At 43.4% G+C, this 26,036-nt stretch overlaps 4 protein-coding genes across 5 annotated transcripts in view; 1 reads left to right on the top strand and 3 right to left on the bottom strand.

Annotated features, from left to right (window-relative positions):
• Positions 1–103: 103 nt before the first annotated feature.
• trap1 (TNF receptor-associated protein 1) lies at positions 104–9,800 on the top strand. Of its 2 annotated transcripts, XR_014892223.1 has the most exons (19): positions 104–312; positions 1,369–1,539; positions 1,620–1,702; positions 1,784–1,924; positions 2,365–2,436; positions 2,560–2,720; positions 2,820–2,929; positions 3,019–3,092; positions 3,928–4,083; positions 4,308–4,428; positions 4,515–4,584; positions 5,347–5,494; positions 5,593–5,778; positions 5,917–6,055; positions 6,136–6,221; positions 7,686–7,831; positions 7,918–7,990; positions 8,374–8,812; positions 8,845–9,800. XR_014892223.1 is itself a non-coding variant. In XM_085271233.1 (18 exons), exons 1-18 carry the CDS (start codon positions 192–194, stop codon positions 8,473–8,475), a joined length of 2,160 nt encoding a protein of 719 aa, XP_085127359.1. In that variant the 5' UTR covers positions 104–191; the 3' UTR covers positions 8,476–9,800. The 2 variants fall into 2 exon arrangements, 1 of the variants encoding a protein (XP_085127359.1); XM_085271233.1 differs by having other exon boundaries at positions 8,374–9,800.
• LOC146576159 (MAPK regulated corepressor interacting protein 2-like) lies at positions 9,557–12,774 on the bottom strand. The gene is made up of 5 exons (XM_085271234.1): positions 12,330–12,774; positions 12,152–12,221; positions 11,563–11,702; positions 10,659–10,748; positions 9,557–9,694 (listed from the first exon to the last, which is right to left on the bottom strand). The coding sequence occupies exons 1-5, from the start codon at positions 12,382–12,384 to the stop codon at positions 9,624–9,626; spliced, it is 426 nt and encodes a 141-aa protein (XP_085127360.1). The 5' UTR covers positions 12,385–12,774; the 3' UTR covers positions 9,557–9,623.
• A 529-nt stretch (positions 12,775–13,303) lies between these two features.
• LOC146576158 (glycerophosphodiester phosphodiesterase 1-like) lies at positions 13,304–18,787 on the bottom strand. Its single transcript, XM_085271232.1, has 6 exons — positions 18,519–18,787; positions 17,819–17,994; positions 16,834–16,939; positions 16,551–16,643; positions 16,018–16,229; positions 13,304–15,789 (listed from the first exon to the last, which is right to left on the bottom strand). The coding sequence occupies exons 1-6, from the start codon at positions 18,783–18,785 to the stop codon at positions 15,642–15,644; spliced, it is 1,002 nt and encodes a 333-aa protein (XP_085127358.1). The 5' UTR covers positions 18,786–18,787; the 3' UTR covers positions 13,304–15,641.
• A 721-nt stretch (positions 18,788–19,508) lies between these two features.
• The window catches only part of dnaaf5 (dynein axonemal assembly factor 5), a 30,420-nt gene continuing 23,892 nt past the window's right edge, over positions 19,509–26,036 (bottom strand). The window contains exons 11-13 of the mRNA XM_085271228.1: positions 25,336–25,492; positions 24,883–25,074; positions 19,509–19,663 (exon numbers count right to left, since the gene is read on the bottom strand). Coding sequence (XP_085127354.1) covers positions 19,509–19,663; positions 24,883–25,074; positions 25,336–25,492 — 504 coding nt within the window. The remainder of the gene's footprint in view (positions 19,664–24,882; positions 25,075–25,335; positions 25,493–26,036) is intronic.

Here is a 26,036-nt window from a genome sequence, read left to right as displayed (position 1 = left end):
TATTATGACATAAAATTATGCACTTACAGTTTAAAGAGCATCCTATTCTCATCAGGCAGATTGCGGTCGGCCTTTTGGCGTCATTATCGCGCGCAGTCGCAGGTCCTTTTTCCGCTGTAGTTCAGCGTGTGTCCCTGTCGGTCAGTTGACCTGTCATTTGTTTCGTCTTTGGGTCCCACCTGAGTGTCAGCATGTCCCGCTGTCTCGCGCTGGCTCGGTTCGCTCTCGGTTCCTCTCAGAGGGCCAGCTCGCGGCTGGTGTCATCTACACGCGGGCTGAGCAGCCGACCTGTCTCGCGCTCCTTGACTGGAGGTAAGCTGTGCTTATTAGCCAGCCAAGTTAGCCTAGCCGCCTAGCTGACAGCACCAAGATTTCAGTTAAATGTAAACTCTGCTTCGGCTAACCTTTGTGGCCATGTTTTATAAACTAACCTGCGGCTCACGTGTCTTACAGTAGAAACCGATTAACGGTTAAAAATGAATTTAAAGCGATTCGCTTATAAATTTTATTGCATGGTTACATCACACTAAACACAATAGATTTCATTTATCGTTTAATATCCCCCATCTTTGAGGAAAGCTTACAGAAGTACCATACCATAAACCCCTGAGAACCGAGGAAAAAAAGTGTCTTTCAGTTGAACCTTTTTGGTAATTTCCTGCCTCTTTGGAGCAAAAAGAGGCCACCCAAACAAATAAGATATAATTGAAAAGGCCAGGATGTTCTCAATTGAGAGGACACCAGGACTTAACGTTACTGGTAGTGTTACACAAACACTTAAAAACACAAAGGTGAGACCCTTATTTTTTTTTGAAAGAAGGCTCATGCACACTGCTCAAACGAGTAAATCCATTTCACCTGCTTTGTTTCAAATCAAAGTGGCAGCAAGATGGAGCCCCCCTCCCCAAAATAAGCAATGGTTGTGCAGATGTTGACTACAGACCCTTGCTCGGAACTTACTTTTCTCTAGTTTTGCTTTTTGCTGGTGTCTTTGTGAGTCCTGGTAGCATGAGACGTCACCTACAGCCCAACTGCAAAAGCCCGATCCTCTCTATGCTTTAATCTGCTTCTCAGTACACCTGGATACAGGAGTCGAGCTACAGCATTTTGAACAAGCAAGAGATGTGAACGCAGAGCCTGACTAATGCCCAAATATAAGCTAGTGTGATAACTAAGCCTGGATGACACGAAGCCATGAATCACTTTCTTGAAGGTCTGTTTTGCTGTAGGCAGCATTCGGGCATTGTTTGGGTAAACTTGTGGCCTCAGAGGGTTAAGTAGATCCTGATTAGAGAGATGATGAGGGATCTAAAATGCTACTGCTTCCCTGTTAAATGGCCTCACCATCTTTACTTGTCATGCCATCAGGTTTGTCGGTTGGACAGCTGCAGAGGTGGAGCAGTCGCCCCAGGGTGTGGAGTTCGCAGCAGGCCTGCCTTGGCGTTAGCCCACAGTATTATTACAGCACCCAGGAAGCAGAGAAAGAGCCAGAGGAGGAGCCTCTGCACAATATCATCAGTGATACAGAGGCTGTGCAAGGTACTGGGACAGCTGCAGACATATTTCCTATGAAAGCTTGTTCTCAAATTCTGAATGTTGCTCTGCCTTTGATCTTTCAGGTAGTTTCCACAAACATGAGTTTCAGGCTGAAACCAAAAAGCTGCTGGATATTGTCGCCAGGTCCCTGTACTCAGAGAAAGAGGTGATGTAAAGTTGGACAAAAGCTACTATCATTACAGTTTACCTTCACTGCTCTCCTCTGACTGACTTGTCTTTCTTTCAGGTCTTTATCAGGGAGCTCATCTCTAACGGCAGCGACGCACTGGAAAAACTGCGCCACAAATTGATATCAGCAGGTGGTGAAACGGCTCCAATGGAGATCCACCTGCAGAGTGATGCAGCAAAGGGCACCTTCACCATTCAGGTACACCTGTTTACTGACTTTAGAAGTTTTGGACAAGTTTTAGAACAGGAAGAGTAACATTAGATCAGAAAGCGAGTCGTAATCCTAGCAGATCAGCTGAGCTCGGTGCCAGCAAAACACCAGCCGATGGCTCAGCTGTTACCTTTCCATGTATCCTGTCTTAACCAGGATAATTCTAAATTTGTTCAAGCTGCTTTGCAACCCATCTCCACCCCAGGTCCTCCTCTTTTCTTGCATTGTTACTTACTTAAATCAGTAGCATATCTCTGCTTTTTGTCCTGAGATCCATACAGCCAGCTATAAATAACTATAGCAGGTTGTTCCTAGTGCTTCTAGTGCACTTGAAGCCCTGAGATGGTTTACTGCCCCCTGCTGGTAAATGGGATACAACACACTAGGATAGCTTAACTCTTGAGTGACTGATTTCTATATTCAAACAGGACACAGGAATCGGCATGAACAAGGATGAGCTGGTGTCTAACCTGGGCACTATCGCCCGCTCTGGTTCTAAGGTGAGTGCTTCATTGTGACATTACTTATCTGATATAGCGCTCCTGTTTGGCTTTTAAAATGCAGCATCGTGTTTTCTGATGCTCACTCCTTCTGTCATTATTGTAACTTTCTCCCCACTGTAGGCGTTTTTGGACGCTCTTCAGAACCAGGCGGAGGCCAGCAGCACCATCATTGGTCAGTTTGGTGTTGGATTCTACTCCGCCTTCATGGTGTCCGACTGCGTGGACGTGTACACTCGCTCGTCTGAGCCCGATGCACCTGGATACAAGTGGTCCTCAGATGGGTGAGAGCAAAGAGTGGCTGTAGAGAGGTATCCTTGGTTTGAGAAGGGCTGCTGTGAATCAGAAGTGTAATCCTCAATATTTCACATGGTCTCCCTCAGCTCTGGGGTTTTTGAGATTGCTGAAGCCACCGGCGTTCAACAAGGAACAAAAATCGTGCTCCACCTGAAAGACGACTGCAAGGAGTTTTCCTCTGAGGACAGAGTTAAAGGTAAAAGTGCTGTCGCTGCTTTGGTAACTGTAGGACGGCTGCAGTGAGGAGACGTATTCATGCATCAGTACTTATTGTTTCTGTTTCAGAGGTTGTAACAAAGTACAGCAACTTTGTAAGCTTCCCCATCTTTCTGAATGGACGGAGGCTCAACACTCTGCAGGTGAGCTGCTGTTCTTCTGTTTTGGATGCAAAGGTTGTCACTGAATGGTCCAACCTCACAAAATAAATGGCACAATTGTACAGTACTGTGTAAAAGTCTTTAGCCGCCCCTGATTTCTTGATATTTTGCCTCCAAGGAGCCAAACGTTTGCTCCTTGTGTTTGTCCTCGTACCTGACAATTTTAACCAGAATGTTTTTGTTTGTTTGCTTTTTAACCCTGACCTAGGAATTATTTATTAAAAGGCACTAACAAATAGTAAAACTATCGTTATTTCTTTATTTTATTTTACCTTAGTTTGTTGTACAAGTTCCAAAAAAACAATTCAGTTAGATTAAATACCATGGGTGTGTCTACTAGGAGGCTGAGGGGTAGCACTGTCAGTCATTAGTATTTATTTAGTTAAGTTGAATTTAACTGTAATAATCTTGGTGTCTGTTTATAACAGACGACTTGGCAAAGAACCCGTTTTATATTGTATTTTGTGGCATTTTGTTGCTAGCATAAAAATCCAAAGACAGCAGGCATAAAATAGTATTTTTGCACCAACAAGCTGATTCCCAAAGACCTCTCAGCCCAAATTTGATATACATCGTAGCTGTGTATGTTGTGCAGTTTCCTTAAAGAATTTTAGGCACCTGGGGAGGTGGGAGACAAAAGAAGAAGTATTAAAGAAATGTAATGATTTAACTGGGTTTTTTTTTACCTTTATTTATACAAGTAGTTTCATTTAGACTCAGTGTCTCATTTACAAGAGAGCCCTGTTTCAGACAAACATATTAAAATTACGACAATGAAAATAATAATTTTTAATAATCGCTGTCTGTCTTCCTTCAGGCTTTGTGGATGATGGAGCCGAAGGAGATCAGTGACTGGCAGCACGAGGAGTTCTACCGCTACATCGCTCAGGCTTACGACAAGCCACGCTACACTCTGCACTACCGCGCCGACGCCCCGCTTAACATCAGGAGCATCTTTTATGTCCCCGAAGCGGTGCGGAGTATTTCGCAATGCAAACTTTACTTCAGTTGCTGTTTGGTTGCAAAGCTCTGTGAGAATCTTCATTTAGGAAACCGGCTGGTGTTCAGGTCCAGTACTGATAGATGACGTAAACTTTACAGCTTTATAAATTGTTCTTTAGCGACCTTTCAGCAGTGTTGAGTCGAGGAAGCTGGTTTCCTGTAACGTGTATGACAAAAGAATGTATTTGCCAACAGAAGCCATCCATGTTCGATGTGAGCAGGGAGATGGGGTCCAGCGTGGCTCTGTACAGCAGGAAGGTCCTGATTCAGACCAAAGCTACTGACATTTTGCCCAAGTGGCTGCGCTTCCTTCGAGGTTTGTTCCTCCTCGAATGCTTCTAGCATGCTCTGTATTTTTTTCTTCACGCAACACTTTGCAGAATGTTTTTGTTTTGTTTTTAGGTGTGGTGGACAGCGAGGACATCCCTCTGAATCTGAGCAGAGAGCTGCTGCAGGAGAGCGCCCTCATCAGGTACACTAGCAGTAATGCAGCTGTTTTAGGAATAAGTTTGGTTTAATGAAGGAAACGTACTGTACTCCATATCTGTATTTTTATTGTGGAACTTACTCTCCATTAATCAAATAACAGTCCCTCATGTCTCAGGCCACATCTGCATACATTTGCATTTTAACGGGGCGATTGTGGCTCAAGAGTTGGGAGTTCGTCTTGTAATCGGAAGGTTGCCGGTTCGAGCCCCGGCTTGGACAGTCTCTGTCGTTGTGTCCTTGGGCAAGACACTTCACCCGTTGCCTACTGGTGGTGGTCAGAGGGCCCGGTGGCGCCAGTGTCCGGCAGCCTCGCCTCTGTCAGTGCGCCCCAGGTGGCTGTGGCTACAATGTAGCTTGTAAAGCGCTATACAAATACAGACCATTTACCATTTTAAAACGGTGTTTTAAAAAAAGGGACTGAATTATCTCCCAACACGGCTGTAACCACGCATCTCATTGACCGCTCACCTTCTTCTGGAAACCGCTCCACACAGAGTTTCGTGACCTCAGAGGAAACGACTATAGTTCGTTACAAAAAAATCTCCTCTAAAATATGCATGTGCAAAATCAAAGCCATGACGGTAACCTGTGCTTTGACTATGCATTAAAATAGACGTTTGACATCACTAGAGCATATCAGCGAGAAGACTGACCCCTTACACTAAAACCGTGCAGTCAATTTTTCCGTTCTTCGCTTGTTCTCCCCTCGATGTTTGCTCATTCCTCTACCGTCTCCTTTCTTTAGGAAGCTTCGTGATGTTCTGCAGCAGAGGGTGATCCGCTTCCTGCTGGACCAGAGCAAAAAGGAGCCAGAGAAGTACAGCAAGTTCTTTGAGGACTACGGCCTCTTCATGAGGGAAGGCATCGTCACCACACAGGAACAAGATGTCAAGGTTTGCACCAGAGCTTTGCATTGAAATGACACAGAACTTTAAAGGTTAGCAGAAACACTTTGAGTCTGAGTCATGCTCCGTGCCCTCGCTCTTTGTAGGAGGATATCGCAAAGCTGCTGAGATTCGAGTCGTCGGCTTTGCCGGCCGGCCAGCAGACCAATCTGATGGAGTACGCGTCCCGCATGAAGGCAGGCACGCGTAACATCTACTACCTGTGTGCCCCCAACAGACATCTCGCAGAGCACTCCCCCTACTACGAAGCCATGAAGCAGAAGGACATGGAGGTAAGACTTGGACTCGAGTTAGCCAGCAGCCGGGTAACCCGAGCTGATCATTATCCTGATTAATCAACAACAGGTGCTGCTTAGAGCTTCACTATAACAAACTGCCGTGTCTCCATTTGCGTGCGTGCACGTATGCAGGTGCTCTTCTGCTACGAGCAGTTCGATGAGCTGACCCTGCTGCATCTCAGAGAGTTTGACAAGAAGAAGCTGATCTCAGTCGAGACCGACATCGTGGTCGATCACTACAAGGAGGAGAAGTATGAAGACAGCAAGCCAGGTGTGCCCGTCTTTCACAAGAGCCTCTCGCTGTTGCAGCTGTAGACTTGACTCCTGCTCATCGTCTTTTCTTCCTCGCAGCATCCGAGCGCCTGACGCAGGAGCAGGCTGACGACCTCATGGCCTGGATGAAGAACTCGCTTGGACCCCGTGTGACTAACATAAAGGTAAGAGAGGAACATTTGCATGCCTGAGATACCTGAAATGACTGTTTCTGAATTCGGCTGATGGGTTCTTGGAGGCTTGTTGGTCGTCTCTATCCGCACCTTCGATCGCTTTGTTTCCTTTCTTTTTTGTCCTTTTTCTTTCTGCACAGTTGTAGATTTGTAAAGTTTTGTGGGAAGAGCGTGAACTTTAGGTCCTGAAGGAGGGTATGATGGGAAAAGTTAAACACTTTTCTAAAGTGCTGGTTAAATCAGATTGGGAGCTGTGGTGAATGATCGGCTGATTTCCTGTCACGGACTCAATTTTAACCGTCGTGTCGGTAAATAAAAACCAATGATGTGGAAGCTTGCTTCCTCTATGTGAACTAAGCAAAGTGTGACTAATTCTGACACAGTTAGGGCGACTCGGACCTTAGTTTTTACGTTCGTAAACAGATTACAAGCCAACATCTTCACAGAAGCTCCAAAGCTTCACGTCAGGAATTTCAGGATGAAATCGGCTTGAAAATGCGATTATTTGTGAGTTTGACTCAGTTTATAATGTGAATACATGAGAGACATCAAAGTTCAGCACAACCAGGCTTTCTTTGGCTCAACAAAACCTAAAACCCCAGGTGGAGAGAACGGGTATCACTACAGGAGTAATCAGCTTTCTGCTTCAGGCTCTGTATGAGGAGTTTTGTGGGTCATGGGACTCTTCTTTCACACAGTGATCAGTATGAGTAGCACCTGCTCTAATCACAGATGTTATCAGAGGGTGATAATGAAATGGTGATTAAAAATCTATAAGGAACATAAAACACACAAAAAGGACGAGACAGTCCGAGCAGAGGACAGAAGATCGTTGAGCAGAGGACAGGAAATCACCTGATTGGATTTTTCTCTGTACAGAGTAGTAATAAAAACATTTTAAGTTAATCATTTTAATTGCTTAATTATTATCAGTGCTAATAAGGTGACGGCTGCACATTAAAGGCCTGAAACTTTAAACTACATTTAAACATTTAAGGTGACTGTCACACAGCGTGGGAATCGATTTGGCTGAAAACGATTTGGCACATTAGAATCAGGTTTCACATCATCACCTGTGGCGGCAGACGGCCGCCCCTCGCTGAGCCCGTTTCTGCTGGAGGCTTCTTCCTGTTAAAAGGGAGTTTTCCTTCCCACTGTCGACAGAGTGCTTGCTCACAGGAACTCACCTGATTTTTGGGGTTTTCTCTGTAATTTTGCAGGGTGTTTAACCTTAACTGTTGTTGTGATTTGGTGCTATATGAATAAAACTTTAAGGGAAATGAACATTTACACATTTCCTGCATCATTAAATGGACATTCCAGTAACAATGGGCGTCACAGTTTGTCCTCGGTTTTGGTAACAACCATTTCATGTTAAGCACCTTTAGAAACAGATTTAAACGTCTCTTTGTTACCACCGTGTGCTGTAGTTAATTTTCTCCTCTGGCACTTTAGCTGACGCCTCGTCTGGACACCCACCCGGCCATGATCACAGTGCTGGAAATGGGCGCCGCACGCCACTTCCTCCGCACCCAGCAGCTGGCCCGCACTGCTGAGGAGAGAGCCCAAATACTGCAGCCCACACTGGAGATCAATGCAGGGTGTGTGTGTGGACAAATTGTACTGGGTGGAGAGTGGGAGAAAGTGGGTTTTTGTCCTCTTCTGACTGCGCTCTGCTTTCTCACAGACACGATCTGATCAAGAAGTTGTTCGCACTGAAGGACACAAACTCTGAGCTGGCTGGATTATTACTGGAGCAGGTACTGTGCTCAGTTATTTCATCTCTATTTGCTCTTTGCCCATTTTTTCCATTAATGATTTCTAAACCAAAAAAAACAAAAAACGCCATATCACAATTTTTAACACTTTCCTTATATTTAGAAGAACAAAAATGAAATGTCAAATGTGTTTTAATGAAAAAATAAAGGCTGCGTTGTAGTGCTGTCAGATACTGCAAATTTTGGTAAATACAGGGCTAATATTGCCAATACCGATACAATAAGCATGTTATTATCAGTGTAAAACGTTGCCCAGCCTTTCTCTGCAGGCAGGATGCCATTAGCTTGTTCACTGGAGAGATTTTATGGTAATTAGTTTTAACTGGTAGCAGTGCAGCTTCTATAGTTTTACTTTTTTTTTCCAGATCTATGACAATGCCATGATCGCAGCCGGCTTGAACGATGATCCTCGACCGATGATTTCCCGCCTCAACGACCTCCTGACCAAAGCTTTAGAGAAGCACTGAGAGCGGCCCGCAGACACACTCTGCTTTGGTGAAAGCGGCCTGTAGACTGGAGCATTCGCAGCAGCTCAATGGTCGATAAAGCCAGAGAACTAGACTTGATAAAGAATACGCCACCTCTTTTCCCCTCTCAAGACTTTCATTTCCACCGGTGCAGCAGGCGTGAAGGCTGAAACAGGAACTGCCTGAAGATTCTCCATAAACACTTCAGTGTCTCTGCGCTTTGTGTTCTTTGGTCCTGCCATTAACAGGACATGAAGGTCATGGTTGCACCGGTCTGTTGTTACAGTGTGACTTTGCCATTACACTCACTCTTAGTGTACTTTCAGTTAATAGCCAGGCTCATTCTTAATCACATCATGAATACTCCAGGCTTCTCAGTGAGCGCTGAACTTCTGATGTGCTGCTGCCAGCTGGACTCATCTTAAATATCTGATATTTTTCCAAGTTTGGATTTATAAGCTTTATTGGTCTTCCTTTTGGAAATGTGCCACTTCTAAGTTTCCAGATAATCTGGTTTTTCAGAGTAAAAACGTTGTCCAGCTCAGCCACAAGGACACTTAAGAGTAAATCTTCACCTCTCAGCACATTTGAAATTCAGCCTGGTAGTTTGTAATCTTTCGCTGTTCTCACTTTTTTTGCTTGAACCATTTTTCTTACGCTCGTTAGTTTTGCGGTGTTAAAATGTTTCTGAGCAGCGGTTTGCGCTCGTACTCTGAGACTCTGCTGCATTCAGGAAGCGGTAAACGTCATTTCAGATAGTGTGAGGATTTATGGAGTCTTGTCAGCAAATAAACACTGATTCAACATAATGCCCGGTTAAAGAAATGAAGCTGTAATCTGGAACTTAAAATACAATTTTACTGCATTTCAAAGTAACATCTCTGCTGTGAGAGAGAAAATAAGATGAACCTCAGTTTTAAGACTTCATCCTTCTGTGTGCAGTCTGTCTGCACAGCTGTGTGACCGCACAAGTTCAAGTGGTTCTCAGGAGTTTCTCTGTCCACCGTTATCAGCACTGTCAGTCCATTTCAACCACATCTGGGCACTTTGACCCATCAGAACTCCCGCCCAGGCTTCCTCTTCTTTTGTGAGCCGTCATCGCGGTCTCACCTCCAGACTGTCCGAGAGCATCGAATCCCAGAGGAGCGTCAGGAGAGCTTATCTATGTTTTCTAAGAAGCGTTGGGCCCACCATTCATCCAAATCTATGGGCACAAAGTCTGAGAAGAAAACAGAAATTAAACCATTAGATACATCTTTGTCCATGGCGTGGATGGTTGAGAATAAATGTCAAAAGGATGAAAAATAAAGAACCACTAAATATTACGCTTTTCTCTTCATCTTTAAAATTTTCCTTACCACCTATTCAATACACTACTCCACTGCTGCATTTAGCCCAGTGGTAAAAGGTAATCCACTCAACCTGTGAGCTAAACCATCACAAACTGCAACAACAGCATTTTAAATGAGTCTTCGGTGCCCTCTTGTGGTCACAAGGAGGAACTGCGACGGTGTAGTAAATTCAAAGTAAACGCATTTTTAAATCTCATTTAAAAATAAAAGAAATGAGAAACGTAAAAACTTCAAAAATAAATACTAGCATCTTTTACATCAAGCTGTCTTACATAATGCTACGATATATATTTAACACTGCCGACTTTTATCAGTTACGTCTGCCTGCTGGGAATCTAAAGTGATCATCGCCCTCCGGTGGTCATAAGGCGGAACTGCAACAGCTCAGTCACACCACCACATTAAAAGTTAGAGAACCAACGAGTTGTATTTAATGTATTTTTATTTGACTCATCTTATTCATGAGTTTTGGATTTTTGTTCTGGGCTAGAGGTCTTAGTATTATTATGATCACTGTTACATTTAAAAAACCTACAAATACCATGAAAACGTGTGTGAGCTTTGCCTATGCATTGCTATAATAAAATTTTAGAATGAGTCAACAGATTTGACCCGTGACTTTGGGCTATGCTATTTGGCTGTTATAAACCAGTGCGACCTTCTGCACAGGTTGCAACAGTTACAGGCCTGTGAGCTGCAGCTAGATGAAATATGATTGTTACACTTGCACTAAATAAATAAAATCTCAGGACTTTTTTTTGTCACAGTGCGTAAAAAACAGACTTGGGGTCTGAAGAGAACACAAAAAGGAAAAACAGTAGCTATACTCACCGTCCATGTGTGGGCTGGGAGTGGCCTCTTTATAATGCACTGCTTTCTGTGCAGCCTGGCCCACCTCCTGCTGTAGCACCTCCTGCCAGGCTGAAAACACAAGACTTCGGTCAGTAAAGCCACCATGAACACCAAAATGTCCTCTGTCCAGTCCTACACTCCAGGGCCACACCCACAGTGCCTAACAAGTAAAGTCCAGCAACTGTTTCAGAGGCATACCTCTGACCAATGTTTGTGTTCCAAACAGTGAAGCACGTGGTCACAAACTGTGTGTGTGTGGTTGTACACTACGATTGAGTTCAACTTTGGCAGCTGTCTCCAGGTCACGACTTTGAGGAGCCCCCAGTGGATACGTTTGATTATACAATTTGTATTTCAGTGAACAGAAAAGAACCAATCCAACCTGAACAGAAAGGCGGTGTCAGGCCTACTTTGTGCCCTTGTCCAGTCAGTGCCAAGGTTACTCAAGTCGTTTATGAGCTGCTGTGACTGAGCTTCAATGCCAACAACAGGACACACAGTGTAAGAACCACTGAGCCAAGTGGGGGATCTCCTGGAGACCTGCTGGGTTTGTGAATGTTAAAAAGAAGCCCAAACTTCAAATCCGGGTCACCAGACCCAACAATCCTGTCAGAACGCTTTGGTGCTCTTCTTTAAAGTGATGCCTAGATTTAAACCCCAAGCCTGAAATGTCATTTCTTTCAGCACATGTGCCAGCGTGGGTCAAGAGGAGATTGATGTGGGCGTGAGAGCATTTTTCTGCTCAGTGCCTATCAGTGTCAGAGCAGCTGTGTGGGTGAGGCCTTGGAGGGAAGAAGGGGCTGGTTAGCATCTTGATAGTAAAACAATGTCATTCACAAAACAGCAAGTGAGGAATGGGTGTAACGGTCTCTCACTTTCTTACCCTCAGAGACAAACTTGACATTTTCTTCATGTGACGGGGTGAAACTCTCTTCGTGATGATTGTGTGCAGGCAGAGCTGGAGCAGGGTGATGGTATTTCTTACCATTCGGACGGTTGAAAACGATCTTTGGAGCGGGAAGTCTGAAAGGGGGACAAGAGAAGTACTGTGTTGATTTCTGCAAGAAAGAAAGTGCTCATTATCATTCCCAAGCAGGAACTTTCTTAAGTGATATCCTATATCCAAGAAAGGCTGGTTAAGCAGGAGTAAGAAGTTACAACAGCTGAATGAGGGACCTTGTGATCCAAGGTCACACACACATGAACAGGGCCAGTCTGCCTGGCTGGTTCAAACCAAAAATCATGAAAACCCAACAGAGTAGGCAGGCCAAGCTCAGAGAAAATCAGAGCGGAGTTTTATTCAATCACCAAGGCATCAGCTGATGAACAATTGCTGCGGTCTCTAGCTGATGACGTCCACAGCTGCTAGGACACAGTCATTCACAATCACAACCAAAAGTATCTGTAATGTCCTGAGACTATAATGCAATCATTTCTTTACAATTGTCTCCTTTCACGACCTGTGCACCTACCCAGGCATATTCCAGGACGTTTGTTTGTGCTTGAAGTCACTGATTTTGCTGTCCAGCTGCTGTGTGGGCCCTGGAGAGCAAGACAAAGAGGATAAAACAACTTGTTATCAGCAGTCCGGAGAGGTGAAAGTGGGTTTTCCGGTGTGCCGTGCTTCATAGTTTAGCCCCACAGTCTCACCTGTGCGTCGCTGCGTGACCAGTTTGCTGGGACCTCTTGTAATTGTGTACATCATGCGCGGGCGGCTTCACCTGTGATCCCCGAGTTCGACACTTTGAAGTGTGAAGCGAAGCACGTACATCCAAGAAGCTCTTCTGATGTGAGAAGCTGATCAATCCACTGTTCGGTAACCTCGTGAAGCAGAGCAGTGCGCCACGCGTAAAAAACACAACAACCCCAAAAACTAGCGACCAGTGCACAGTCAGAGTCCCGTCTCTCCGTGTGCCCCGATCACTCACAAAATGTAAGTCACTTTGGTGCTAAGGTGTCCTGGCCGGCCACAATGTCACATAACCTGAAACAGCGGCAGTCATTCGTAAGACACGAGACGCACACGGTCACCGTCTCGACGTGCCTACACGCCTCCTTTGGCGCTTTAAAGCGACAGCGTCCCCCGAGTGTGAAGTGAGACTTGCAGAGGTGTAATGAAGCTTGTTTCACTAATTTGCCTCAGGTGAGAGCGAAAAGGCAGGATGATTTCACGTTATCGCGATGATTCGGCCTCAGTGTGACGAATAAGACACTAAAATCGGGTCAGATGAGTGACGTGTATGTGCTTCAACAAGCAGCAAATGCGCCAACGATGTCTGTGTTTACAGTACACACAGGTGAGCACAGGTGCACCAACAGTAACACATCTGTGGGAGTTCTCCCCCAGTTCAATTCTGAGGCTTAAAAAGTTAATTTTGTGCGTTGGTCTGATATTGTTTGCAGCATTTCGCACCATTAGTGCGTCAATTCATGATTGAAATATATTTATTTGCGTCCTGGTTCTCAGTCAGAGTGTAACCAGGTCGATCCCAAGCCCGGGCGGGAGTTCTCGATACCAAGGCCCCTTTTTGTTTCTTCTGTAACCTTTTAAGGGGAAAAAACTTCCAAATCTTTCGATGTCTGTATCTCAGATGTGTTGCAGTTAAAGACAAAACAAATACTGCTGTTTTTGATATATATATATTTTTACTTATCTTTACACGAGTACAACTCAAGTGTTCATTAAGAAAGTAAGAAAGCAAACTTTGACCCTGTAAATGAAACTATTAGCAGCAGTTGGACACAGAAACACACCTGAAACATCAGAGGAATAAATATGAGTTACAGTAATGAATGAGATGTTCTGCGTGTGTCACCTCGCATGATTCATGACCCACTTTTTCTCAGATTAAACAAAACCCTCTTTTATTGACACACGCATTAAAACAATATAGAAATATTTGAGTTGGTGCTTCTGCTTGGACTTTTGAATTGTACAATTAACCCATATTATCACTGTCTTACATGCAGCACAGTTTCTTGTGTTTTTGTGCAGCTGCAGGATTAAATAAACATCACATAGCCGTGACATGAGATCTTTTACCATTATGACAATGTCATCATGACAAGCAGTAAATATGATGCCTAAATGTTATGTAACCACTATATACATACATTGTTGTCTCTTTAAAGGTGCAGTAAAACCTGTGGAAGATCAGCAGCACAGCAGGTAGAGAAAATGCTTATCCCTGGTCCAGGTGAGGTGGAGGTGTTACTGCCGGCAGTAGAATAAAGGTGACAAGTCTGCACATGTTCCTTCATGGTGTCGCATGTTTGTATAGCCTGTGTGCCAGCTACAGGTAACTAGAAGAAGAGTCAGATTTTACTGGAAGTTTTCAAAAGGTGGTCTTGAGCAATAGTTTTTTGGGCTTTCTGAAGGTCTTTCAAAGTTTTTGTTTGGACTTTGGCTGCTTTTTCACTCATTTTCAGTCCAGTCCTTGTACCTGATCATTTTCAGGGGAATAATTTCGGTTTGTTTGTTTTTGTTAAGGGACTTAACACTTGACCTATGAATAATTCCTATTGTATGTGTCTACACATAACAGACAACTTTGCAAAGAACCCATTTGAAATTGTGTGTTTAGGCACTTTCTTTCTAGCAGATATAAAAAAGTATTTTTGCACCAACAAGGTGATTCCCAAACAGCCAAAAACTGAAAAATCCCAGCATGGTGTGCAGCCGGTCCTTACAGCATTTGAGGAAGCTGGACAAGTGCAGGATAAAAGAAGATGTAGTAGTTTCTAAAAACTATATATATCTACAGCATCTGCAGATATATATATGAGCAGGAACAGTACATGAACAGTATGTGAAAGTCATCTTCTTAAGACATAGGAAAGAAAATTCAGGTTTGATACAGAACTTGAGAGATGCATCTGAACCTTCAGTTGAGCCGTCTGCTGTTCACTGAACGCTCATCACAAATGGTCTCGGTGGAAGGACGGCGGTCACGGAGCCATTTGTAAGGAAGGGAAAAGAGGAGAAAAGGCGGAGGTATGCTGAACTACACAAGAACTGGACTGAATGATGTGGACAGCATGACAATGATCCAACACACTCCCAATGCAGTAAAAACAACATGGATAACATACAATAGGAAACTATCAATCATGGATCGGCCTCTGCAGAGCTCGAGCCTCAACTTTACTGAAGCGTCTTGACACAAAAGGCAGAAACATCCAAAGAAGAGCTTTGAATGTCCTTCAAGAAGCCTGGGAACTACTCCTGAAGATTACTCAAAGATATATAAAGAAACAAGTGTTAGCTCAAGACTTTTGCACAACACTGTAAACCGGTGTATTTCTGTGGAACTGGTTGCCATCACAGAATTAGCTAGCACCAAACTTCTAGCTTTATTCCATTTTATAATTTATCTTTCAGTATTATCAACACTCTCACTTTATTATATACGATTTTTAGGATTATTAAAAGGAAAAATGACGTGTGTTGCTATTCTTTAAAAATTATCTGCACTGGTTATGAATCTGACTGATCGCCACCTAAAAGTCAGCTCCTTGTGAGGCGCTGCAGCACTTCAGTCGTGACCACTCGTTCTTGTGCCTCTTTGATTTCACTACACACCACGCACGCTCATCATTTTTGCAGCACCGAGCAGGTTTTGAGCTGTGACTGTTCCCATCCCAGGCTGACACTGTTCACTCTGAGGTGTACTGTAATGTCCTGAGATTTCTGAGGGAATTCAAGTTGAAGGGTCACCATTTTGACACAGAGGAGATTTATGGAAGAGCAAGAGGACTTCCTAAGGAGGCTGCCTTGAAGGGGAGATTAACCACTTTAAATCGGGTATGGTTTTTATTTACTTGTACGCAGGAGTAGAAATGAATGATTGCACTTCTTAATTATACCCTTTGTCAAACCAACGAGTTTCTAAGATCTAATTTGGTTATATTGAGAACCTGTAAGTCTGGAAGATTTCTGTGTGTGTGGCTGTGTGGTATCGCTCAATAATGAGGATCACAGTCCTCCAGCAGACTGTCAGTCATGTAGCTGATCTTCAGCAGGTTTTGGTAGTACTCCTTCTCCACAGCAGTGTTAACAGTCCAGCCCACCACCTCCACTCCTCGCTCTGCCCAATACTGAACATAGTCCCTGATTGAAAGGAAAGAGAACAAACTCAATTGTGCAATTCTCACGCAGCAAAAATATTTCAAAAATCGAGAGGTGGCTCGAGACTTTTGCACAGTACTTTTAAACACTAAATATGAAGTTAATCATTTATGAGTAACAGATGAATCAAAACCACCTTCCTGTTGGTCACCGTTGGTCTGCAACAACACAGTTTACGGCAAAATAAACTACCTGTCAACTCTCAATTACCGTGAGATGAAGTCTTTCTGCACAAGAATGGCAGAGATCCCACAAAGTTTCCACAGTACGCGATGGTGGGCCCAGTCCAACAAGACGTCCAGAACACCGGTCCACAACTGGCTCCACGTCGACAGAGAACGAGGCGTGCCGTCTCCAAAACGGCTCAGTCTCCAGGGCCGGTGGGTGAGAGCTGTGATCACGTGGGGGTCAGTCTGACGCATCTGCGGACCAGAAGAGGACAAAGGTCAACACAGTGCAGGTTTTAGTAGTTAGTAGAGCCTTTTATTTCGTTTAAACAAAAACAGTGGATTGAATTCAATCTGTACCGGTGGTGAGCAAGAAAGTCTTGGGTGATAAATCTCAGCAGGGCCCATCACTGCCACACAAAATGACATCACTGCCTCCATAAAACAGAGGCTGATTACGAGAAGCTGAAATCACTCACAGAATTCCTCCTCCTAAACATTATCCTAAACCGTTATGATTGGAGTTGTTTTTGACTGATTTTCATGATTAGTGTAATTCAGGAGTTTTTGAATTACCTTGTAGATGACTTTGGGTTCAAAGGAGGAAACGACGCTGGAGTTGTAAAGCACCGGGAACTTCTTAAACATGTTATGAAGCACTGATACAGCCTGTAAAGCAGGGGAATGAACAACACAAGTACTATAACTGTGCGGTAACGTCAGTCTCTTTCTTTTTTTATTACAATCATTGCATTAGTTCAGCTAGCGTGTAGTTTTTCTCTTTTCTTCGAGAGCCTTGTATGTATGTTGAGTAATGTATCCATAAGCCTGTTAGGTTAGCGCTTAGTGTATGTAGTACCATATCAGGTTGACCTTTGACATCAAAGAAGATGGTCAGCTGGTGCCTGATGCATTCCTCCACAGCTTCCTGCAGAGTTGGAACCTTCTCTACATTAAATCTGTCCCTGCAAATTAAAAGAAACCATTGGAAAACTGACATAACTCCCTGTTCTTACTGGTTACTGGTCTATGAACTACATCTGTGTAAAGCTGGTGGTCAGAAGTTTGCATCAACTCATTTATGCTTACAATGAGCATAAATGTCTCATTGTAAGCATAAATATATGATTTCTTTGAGCTGTTCTTTTTCCAGGATGATTTCACATTACACATCTTTAATGACTTTGAAAGCAAGAAGTGGGTGCACAAGTTTGAATTTATTTTGGATTTTCTCTAATCCACACACGGTCAAAAGTATAGATACACACCCACTAATATTTGGTTAAATGCTCGCAGTAAGTTGCACCTCAAACAGATGCCTTTGGTAGCCATAAACAAGTTTCTTGCTTCTAACTCAAACTGGATATTTGACCACTCCTCTTGACTGAATTGACAATCTACAAGTATAACTGGCAGCAAAAGAGCCCCAGAGCTTGATGCTACCACCACCATGCCTGAAATTTGGTATAGTGTTCTCAGGTTTGCAACCACAAGATATTTGACTCATCCGTGTGGAAAGACGCGAGAATAAAGGTGTCATTTTTGGAGCATGATGAGTGTATGTAAGGTTTTTGACCACAACTGTGTACATTCTATTAGTTTTATTCTACGTCTATGAAAAGAGATGCACTATTAAATCATTTTGTTGAAAAATACACATATAGACAAAAATAAGGAGGAAAAAAAGACAAAAAGAGAACCAAAGTTTCTGCATTTCTAAAACTGTGAACTTTTGGTGAAACACACTTCTAAGACTCCACATTGAGCAGCTTATTGTTCACAAACACTTTCCCCTTTTTAATTAGCCTAAACACGCTTGAATCACTGATCAATAGGCAGCCTACTTCATCCTGTGGTGAGCAGCAGCATTGAGTCTCCTGAGCTGAACAAACTGAAGTTTGCTGATTGGTCCAGACCCATTGGTGGTTCGGTCCACGGTCTCATCGTGCATCAGGACTGGGACTCCGTCGGCTGTGAAACTCAGGTCCAGTTCCACTCCGGTGGCCCCGTTCCTACTAGCCTAGAGCAGATGTAATGGGACAGACTGATACAGTGTGAACCAATGTATGATTATATACATGGATGGATGAATTCTGCTGTCCAGAAGACAGATAAGATTTTATCTTTGCTTCATACTCATAAAAAGCTGAAAACCAGCCTGTTGAAATAAAAGAAGCATTTCATCCAGAGGTTTAGGCATCTGGATAGATGCTAGGAAGAGAAGGCATTGTGAGATGGAGAGCAGATCTTCATCATAAAGATGGCATCAGATTATAAACGGCACAGGAGCAGAATCAGGTGCAAGATGAGTCTGACCTACTTCCACTTATTTCTAACCCCCCCCAAAAGCAGGTGAAAAACACCAAGAAAACCTGCTTTTACTGCAAAAGTAACAGCGACAGCATGTCTCAGCAATGGCTTTTAACCCAAGGGGCTGTTATTCCAGATAACACCATAATTAAATGTCCCTGCACCTGTCATTTGCTGCAGGTAGATAAGAGACAAGAGGCCTGTGGTTATAAATCAGAGCACTACAGCTCTCACCTCTCTGATCGCTGCCAAGGTGTTCTCCGGAGCGTCGTGGCTTCCTCCGCGGTGCGCCACCACCGGGACGCCGCCGCCTGAGGAGAGAGCGCCGGGCCGCAGGACTCGAGCGGCCCGGTCCGCCGGCACCGGAGGGAAGCGGAACATCACCATGAAGATGTAGAGAAACGCGGTGAGGAGGGTGGCCCAAGTGGCGCTTCTAGTTACCAGTACAACCAGCAGAAACACCACTGAGAAATACACCACCTCATCTCCGATCTGCAGCATGGTGAAAGAACACAGGACGGGATGTTTGTGTCACGGCCGGCTGGGTGGATGCAAAAGTCGCTGTTTAGACACGGCATGGATGGAGCTCTGCTATCAGTACGCGGGTGGCTACATGTTGGAGGCAGATCTCAAATAGATGAGCGAGAATCAGCAGATTGTGAAAAGGATGGATACAGGAGCGCTGCTCTTATCAGTGTGGTGCTGCAGAAATCTATAATGTCCTATTTAAAGAATCAGATTTCATGAAATATAACCTGGATTTAAACATCCAATCAAGTCGGTTTGGACAAATATAAGAAAAGCTTGTGCTTTTATTTTGAAGGCAAAAATCACATGACCAGCTCCTCTGACCGGTTTAGTACAAACAGGATATGCACAAACAACCAAACATACACCATTTTGAAAACATTTTTCTTAAAATCAAACATTAGAGCCAAAGGAGTGCAGCCGAGGAATGAATGCAGAACACAGCAAATTAAGGAGACTGTACATGAATAAAAAGAAATTATTAAAAAATCTTTTCTTTTTTTTTTTTAAAGAAAATTTAGTCATAAAACTCATAGTACTTTAGAACAATGGTGAGGTAATGAACAGGTCTTGGAAATGTTTTCTACTCTTGCTAAAAAACAAACAAAAACAATTAAATAGACTTCAAAGAACAGAAAGTGAACACTTTTTTCACAGTTAAGGCACAAACATCTGTCCGTTTCTCCGTGTGCAGCGTCACTCCGTGCAGCTTGCTGTGGACTCTGTGGGCAGTGAGCTGATGTGCTGGAGCAGCTGATCGCAGTAGACAGGACTTCGCTGTTTGTCCCGGACAGCCTCCACCTCCTCCTTCAGAAGTGCAGGGTGCACCGAGCTGCCTTTCTTCAGGATTTCTGCGCGCGCGCGCGCGCACACACACACACACACACACACACACACACACACACACACACACACACACACACACACACACACACACACAGAGAGAGAGAGAGAAACAAATTCAGAAAGATAGCACACATTAAAGTCAGCGTTCTGGATTTGAGCTGAACATCAAATACTTAAAAATTTGGGCCCAAAAATAAACATCTCCCATGATCTTCAATTCCACTCTACACTAAATAACAACAGCGAGCTGATGCTGTCACTCAGTGAGGGGTGACAGTTTTAACAAGCTCAAAGCCACTTATAATATTTGCACCATCATCATACTTAACAACTGGCACACTGTACTTCTCTTAAAGTGCTGCCTCATATTTATCTGTGAACATAAAAATAACTCAGTTTAAAGTTTTAACTACTGGCTGGATGTGTTTTTAAAAGCACTCTGGCTCATCAAGATGCTGCACATCTCACACAAATTGCAGCTAAGGTTTCCTTCCAGCATTTTTCCTGCCAGTAAGAAATTCTGACATTCCCACCCCAAAACGTTTTAGCCAGACCCAAAGCAAAATCTCTTTCCCCCATTCAACTTATAATAAGCTATTTTTAAAAAACCTTTTATGCTTAGGCAGTTTACAAAATCATAATGCACATTTTTGTTCAGTAAATAGTCATAAAAACGAAAGAAATGCACAGATTTCTGTCAAACAAGGTAACAGATTGATGATGTGCAGGTTTTTTTTCCGTTTTGTTTTTGCACTTCAAGTTTTTGCAGTAAAGAGTTGACAAGAAAGAGTCGGAGAAGATACTTAGCAACGGACTGCAGGTTGGATTCGAACCCTGGATGCTGTACAGCCATAGGGATTTTCAACCAGTGAGCTAAACTAGCACGCACTGATGCGCAGTTTTAATCTGAAAATTTTCATGGTCTTCCAGATCTCGTTTTCCATAGTCCCCTTAATTTAACAACAACAACAACAACAACAATAATAATAATAATAATAATATTTTAGCTAATAAAGGTGGGCGAGGCACTGTTTTTATAGCTTTACAGCCTTTCCTTATTTTATAGGCAAGCAAAGGCTGTAAGTTGACCTTTGAGCTCCAGGTGGATGCCGTCTGTAGAACAACCTAACCACGCATGCACTTTAACTACAAGCTCTGTGGTTTCCACGTCAACAGCACTTTTATGAGTTTTATTGAATTTGTTCTCATGTTCTCTTTTATCAGCTGGAACGCTCACTAAACCTAACCCCCCCCCCCCAAAAAAAAACAGCAACAGTGTAGCAAAATTGCAGGTGTGACCCTGAATCATCTTCATAACCTGTACAAGGTAAGGACAGGCCCAGCCTATCCTGGATGACTCTAGCCACCCTTTCTCAGAGAAGTTTGCCATTAGTCTTGTGAATAGCACGCTATTTATTGCATTTTGCTTGTTGATTGTGTGTTTTTTGCTGACTGTAAATCAAATGACCCTTTTGGAGATAATACAGACCTCCATGACAGCTTTTTTGAACATTCTTATTCGCTTAAAGGACTGAGCACACCAGCAGGTGGCAGCGATCAACTATATTATAGACGCCAAGTGTGCAGATCCTTAAAGAAAAAAAAAAAATCCACCAGGAGGCGATAAGTCACTGTTAAAATCCTCTCCTCCATTGCTCCCACACGCTGTGCTGATTTTCCAGGTATATTGAATTACTTCTATTGCTGTCCCAGTGGGTAAACACTCCACAAACAACAATGCAAAAGCGCTGTTTCAGTGGTGACAGAATATCACTCTGGATGAGTTATTGCATGTAAGCTAATCATTTGATACCCACCTTTGTTCTTCAAGGGGATTGAGGGGATTCTTAGCTTTTGTGTGTCCTGTACTCAGTTGGGATGGATGTGGTGGGGAGAGGCGGGACTTTGAATTAAAAGAGAACAATGATGGCTTGTGAGAAGCAAGTTACGCCCGTGCCAGCAGTGACAGAAGGAGGGATGGGAGTGTTGTCCATCATTCTGTCAGGACATGCTGCAGACATCAAGACAATTCGCAGATATGCGTTTGAAATACAAGAAGCGTAAGAATGGGATCAGCTAAAGGAAGAAGTAGAGAGAGATAGAGGGAAAAACAGAGGGTGGGAAAAAGAAAGCTTCAAACAGAGCCATGCATGAGAGGGAGGAATGCTTCCACCAGGATATGGGCTGGTTATGGGTGCTGTCAGATATAGATCACTCAGCGAGACGCGAGGTCGTGTATTCCACAAAGAGTCTCTGAGCACAGTTTGAAGAGCCCGACTCACAACCATATACTTAAACTGCTTGAGGCACATCTGCTGAAAAGAATACGTTCTAATGCTCTTGTGTCATTTATTTCAGCACTTCTAAAACACTTTGGAGCCTCTTGGAAATTTGAGAAATTTCCAAAAACTGTAACATCATTTAGGTACCATTCAAACCATTGGTATTCCAAACCCTTTCAGCCTAAATGCTTCAGACACACGTGACACAATTTTACACAATTGTATCAGAAAATAAATCTGGATTGAAAAGATAACATGGGTGAAGGTGGAATATGTTTATTTTGTTTGTGTAAATGTCCCTCATTTTTTCCATTTATAACAGCAATGTGCAAAAGTCCTGCGCCACCCCTCATTTCTTCAAATTTTGCTTCCAAGGAGCCAGTGTTGTGTCTATAAATAACACACAATTTTAAATTGTATCTTAAGGGAATTTTTTTACTGGCAGCCTGCTGCAAAACAGATAATTTGTTACCATTTCTTTAGTTGAATACATGAAAAATACCAACGATAATGCAGTTTGCCAAAAAGCATTTTTGCATCAACAAGGTGTTTTTACAAAGCGCTATTAGCCTAAAACTCCCTAGATTTCGGCACTGGTGTGCATTGTGTCCTTAATAAATTTGAGGAAACTGGACAAGTGGGGGACAAAAGAAGATGTAATAAGTCTTAAAAAATATCCAGCACAGACCTGACACAGGACCTGAGTGGTGCCTCTGGACCTTTGGGTGAACCATCGGAAAAACTGGAATTATGCGTTTGTACAATCGGATTTTGACCCATCATGTATAGAAAACGTGATTGGCTACAGCTTCCTTTTTCAGCATGAAAATGATCCCTAATACTGTGCCAATGTGGTAAATGAATACTTGAATTGAAAAAAAAAAACAAAACCCACACAATGAAACAAAACTATCACTGTACTTTTTGGCATCAACGATGGATGACCCCAGTGTGAGAGTCACTGGTTTCAGCTGAAATAACTAAACTAGATATTTAAACTTTTAAATATCAATTAAAAGAAAAATCTATTGTCTGTCACAGTATGTTGACCTAAAATCAGCCAATAATGTTAAAGAGGGCTGATGCTTTTTTTATACATTGAAAAGACCAGCAGTTGTTTATAAATTTCATTCAAACAGTCTTTTTTGGTAGTTGTGAGTGCTGCATCAGAGTCTCATGGCCAAGGAAAATGTAGGAACACTTCACCCAGTGTGACACGGAGTAAAGACTTAACAGGCTTTGGCTATGCAGGTACTAACTGCTAGCAGAATAAACCCAACAGTGATGTGGGACTTTTCATGGGATTTGTTGCCATTGTGTGAGATACGCAACTGTTTCGTGTCCTGGATAAGTTGAGACAGTAACCACATCCTCAATTATTCATTTCATGATTAAACTGAAACAAACAGAATCAAGGCCATGGACATCTTTCTCTCAGTTTTAAAGAAAGTGAGCAAGATCCAGGCCAGCGCTCTTCCTAATGCTCCACCTCCACAAGTGCGGCTAAACGAACGTCCTAGCCTTGCCAAGAGGAATCCCATTATTTTTTCCACCCACCAAGGAGATCCTTAAAAAAATAAATACAACACAGAAACTGCTCTCAATAAAAAAAAGAAAAGAAAAAACACTGAATGTGGGTGTGCATATAGTAAGTCTCCATCACAGAAACAAACAGTGTCTTTGTAAAGTCCTCTTAAGTGTGAGGCTTCATGGTATTGAGGCTTCGGCGGCATTGGGCGAGTATGAAAATGCTTCTTTTTTAAACCCAGAGAGAGAGAAAGAAAGAGAGGTCCCCTAGCGAGGCCTCCCTCTCGCTCATCACTGGCAAAGGCATCAGCACTCACCTGCGTCCTGTCAGAAGCAATGACAGCTAACATCCATATGAGAGTGGGAGGGAGTGCAAGTCCAGAGGAGCAGAGGCTTGGTTAGACAGTTCAGGAGGGAAAAAAATGTGCTCAGACTTTCCACTGATACGTAAATAAAACACAGCCGTGGACAACAGAGGGCACGAGGAGGAGGAAGAGAGAATGACAGATAAAAGATGAAGGGATTAAGTGGGATGTGAGGGCAGATGTGAAAAGGTGGCGAGGGGCAGAGTGGTCTGAATGTGGTTTTCATTTCGTGGGAGCGTTGAGAAGAGAGATCCTGAGCAGAGAGGCAAACCACACACACAAACACGCACACACTCCTGTGCGTGTAGGAGGGAGTTAATATACAGACATTAAAGCTCACATATTTAACCTGTGAAATGAACATCTTAGGTGGGGAGGTCTTTATCTGCAACCCCTGAAGCCCAAGAAAAGCCCAGCTCTTAATGGTCTTAAAATACTTTGACAGGGGAAATTGCACATGCTGCTTCTGGTGATAAACTGTGTGGAAAAGAGGGATAATGGTAAGCTTTGGAAAAAGGGAGCAGAGGGTACACTGGCCGACTGCCAGTAGCACAGTCTAACGTTTGATAGAAGACACCCCAAATTCCTCTCATCCCTGTCTGAGTGTTTTGGACACAGGGGGCTGATCTGCAGAGCGTCACACCTAAACTCTGCTTTCACCACTGCCTCACACTCACCATCATATTTCTCAGATAATCAAGATCGTAAGATCCGTCGCACATCATCTGAAACCAAACAGCGCACACGCAACTTGAGAACGGTGCGCTTAATGTATCCCAATGAATACAGTAACAGTCTTGCACTATTCTCACAGCATCAGGGACTGTTGATGTCAAGAAAAAAAACAAGCTGTACGAGAGTTTGTCATTGTACGTCAAGAGTTATGGTTTGGATTAAGAGTGCAGACCCAGAAGGAGCTACAGCACATTTCGTTAGCAGTAAAACGTCAAATTTAAATATTTTTTATTTGTTTTAAAAAGCAGGTTGAGGGCATGTTTGCGTCCTGCTATCAACACTCTGTCCTCGTCTCTAAACCCCACCCAGTCTTACCGAGCACTTGGTCCTGCACTGAACTGTCAGGGTCATCCAGGTGCAGGAGCAGCTGCTGAAAGAGAAGCTGCAGATGAGCACCGCAGAGCACAGGGTTGTAGTCTTTGGTCAGGCTGGAAAACCACAGCCCCACAGCCTGCAGGGCCACACCGCGCACCTCCTCGCTGCTATCATCCAGACGCTTCAGAAGCTCTGTGGTAATAAATAAATAAATAAATAAATAAATAAATAAATAAATGTTTTTGACTACATCAGGTTTATAATGAAAAATGTCAGGTACTGACAGGTACTAGAAAGAAAGAACATATTTCACCCATACTGGCTTCTTCCAGGCTCTTTACCTTACAATTTAAAACACCTTAAGGCAACAGTTTTGGTGCGATATAAATAAAAATGACTTGAATCGAGCCTGAACTGCATTCACACAAAATGACAGTGCACACTGTGACTTACCCGGGTAAATCTTATTGAGAGCCTCGTGGTGCAAACTGGTTCCTGTGAGTCTGAGTATGGAACACAGACAGCGACAAGCCAACAGTCGGCTCATCTGAGAGTCCTCCTCCAGGGCCGACAACACCAGGGGATGCATCCTCTCCTCCAGACTGATCAGCTGCGTACAGAACAGGCAGGGGGTCAAACTACATCGTTTCTAAAATGCAAGCCAACCAAGAAAGAAATTCTATCTCTACATAAGATGTCAAAGCCATTTTCATTTAGGGGTCAGTCAGCACCACATGAGGTTTTATTTGCTTAAATTGCGAAACATCAACCTGAAGTATAGCATTTACAGGTTTGGATGAGTTCACAATCACGTTGAGCTCGAGTCCAGCAGGAACTGATGTTTTAATCACACCGGCAGAGAAACAGACTGATGAACAAGGTGAGGCTCCAAGAAGTGATGGCTAAAACCTCTGTCGCCCAGTCTGTTTGCTATCGAAACCATGCAGGCGAAACAATAAAAAAAAAGAAAAAAAAAAAAAAAGAGAGCAAGGAAGGGGGGGGGGGGTCAAAAAGAGGAGGAAAACTTGGCAGAGAAGTGATCCGGCATTACATCAGTGACAATCTGACGGTGCCAAGTGCAACTGGAGCTGCTAATTGTTTTCACAGGGAGCAGAGAGGAAACAATGTCCTTTTAAACGAGTCGCTGTCGAGTC

This window comes from Mchenga conophoros, linkage group LG4 (genome assembly GCF_057382185.1).
Source record: "Mchenga conophoros isolate Kocher_MC1m ecotype Shallow Benthic linkage group LG4, M_conophoros_male_GT1.1, whole genome shotgun sequence".
Taxonomy (NCBI): Eukaryota; Metazoa; Chordata; class Actinopteri; order Cichliformes; family Cichlidae; genus Mchenga; species Mchenga conophoros.
The sequence above is the reverse complement of the archived record's forward strand: the minus strand, read 5'-3'. Positions and strand labels throughout refer to the sequence as shown.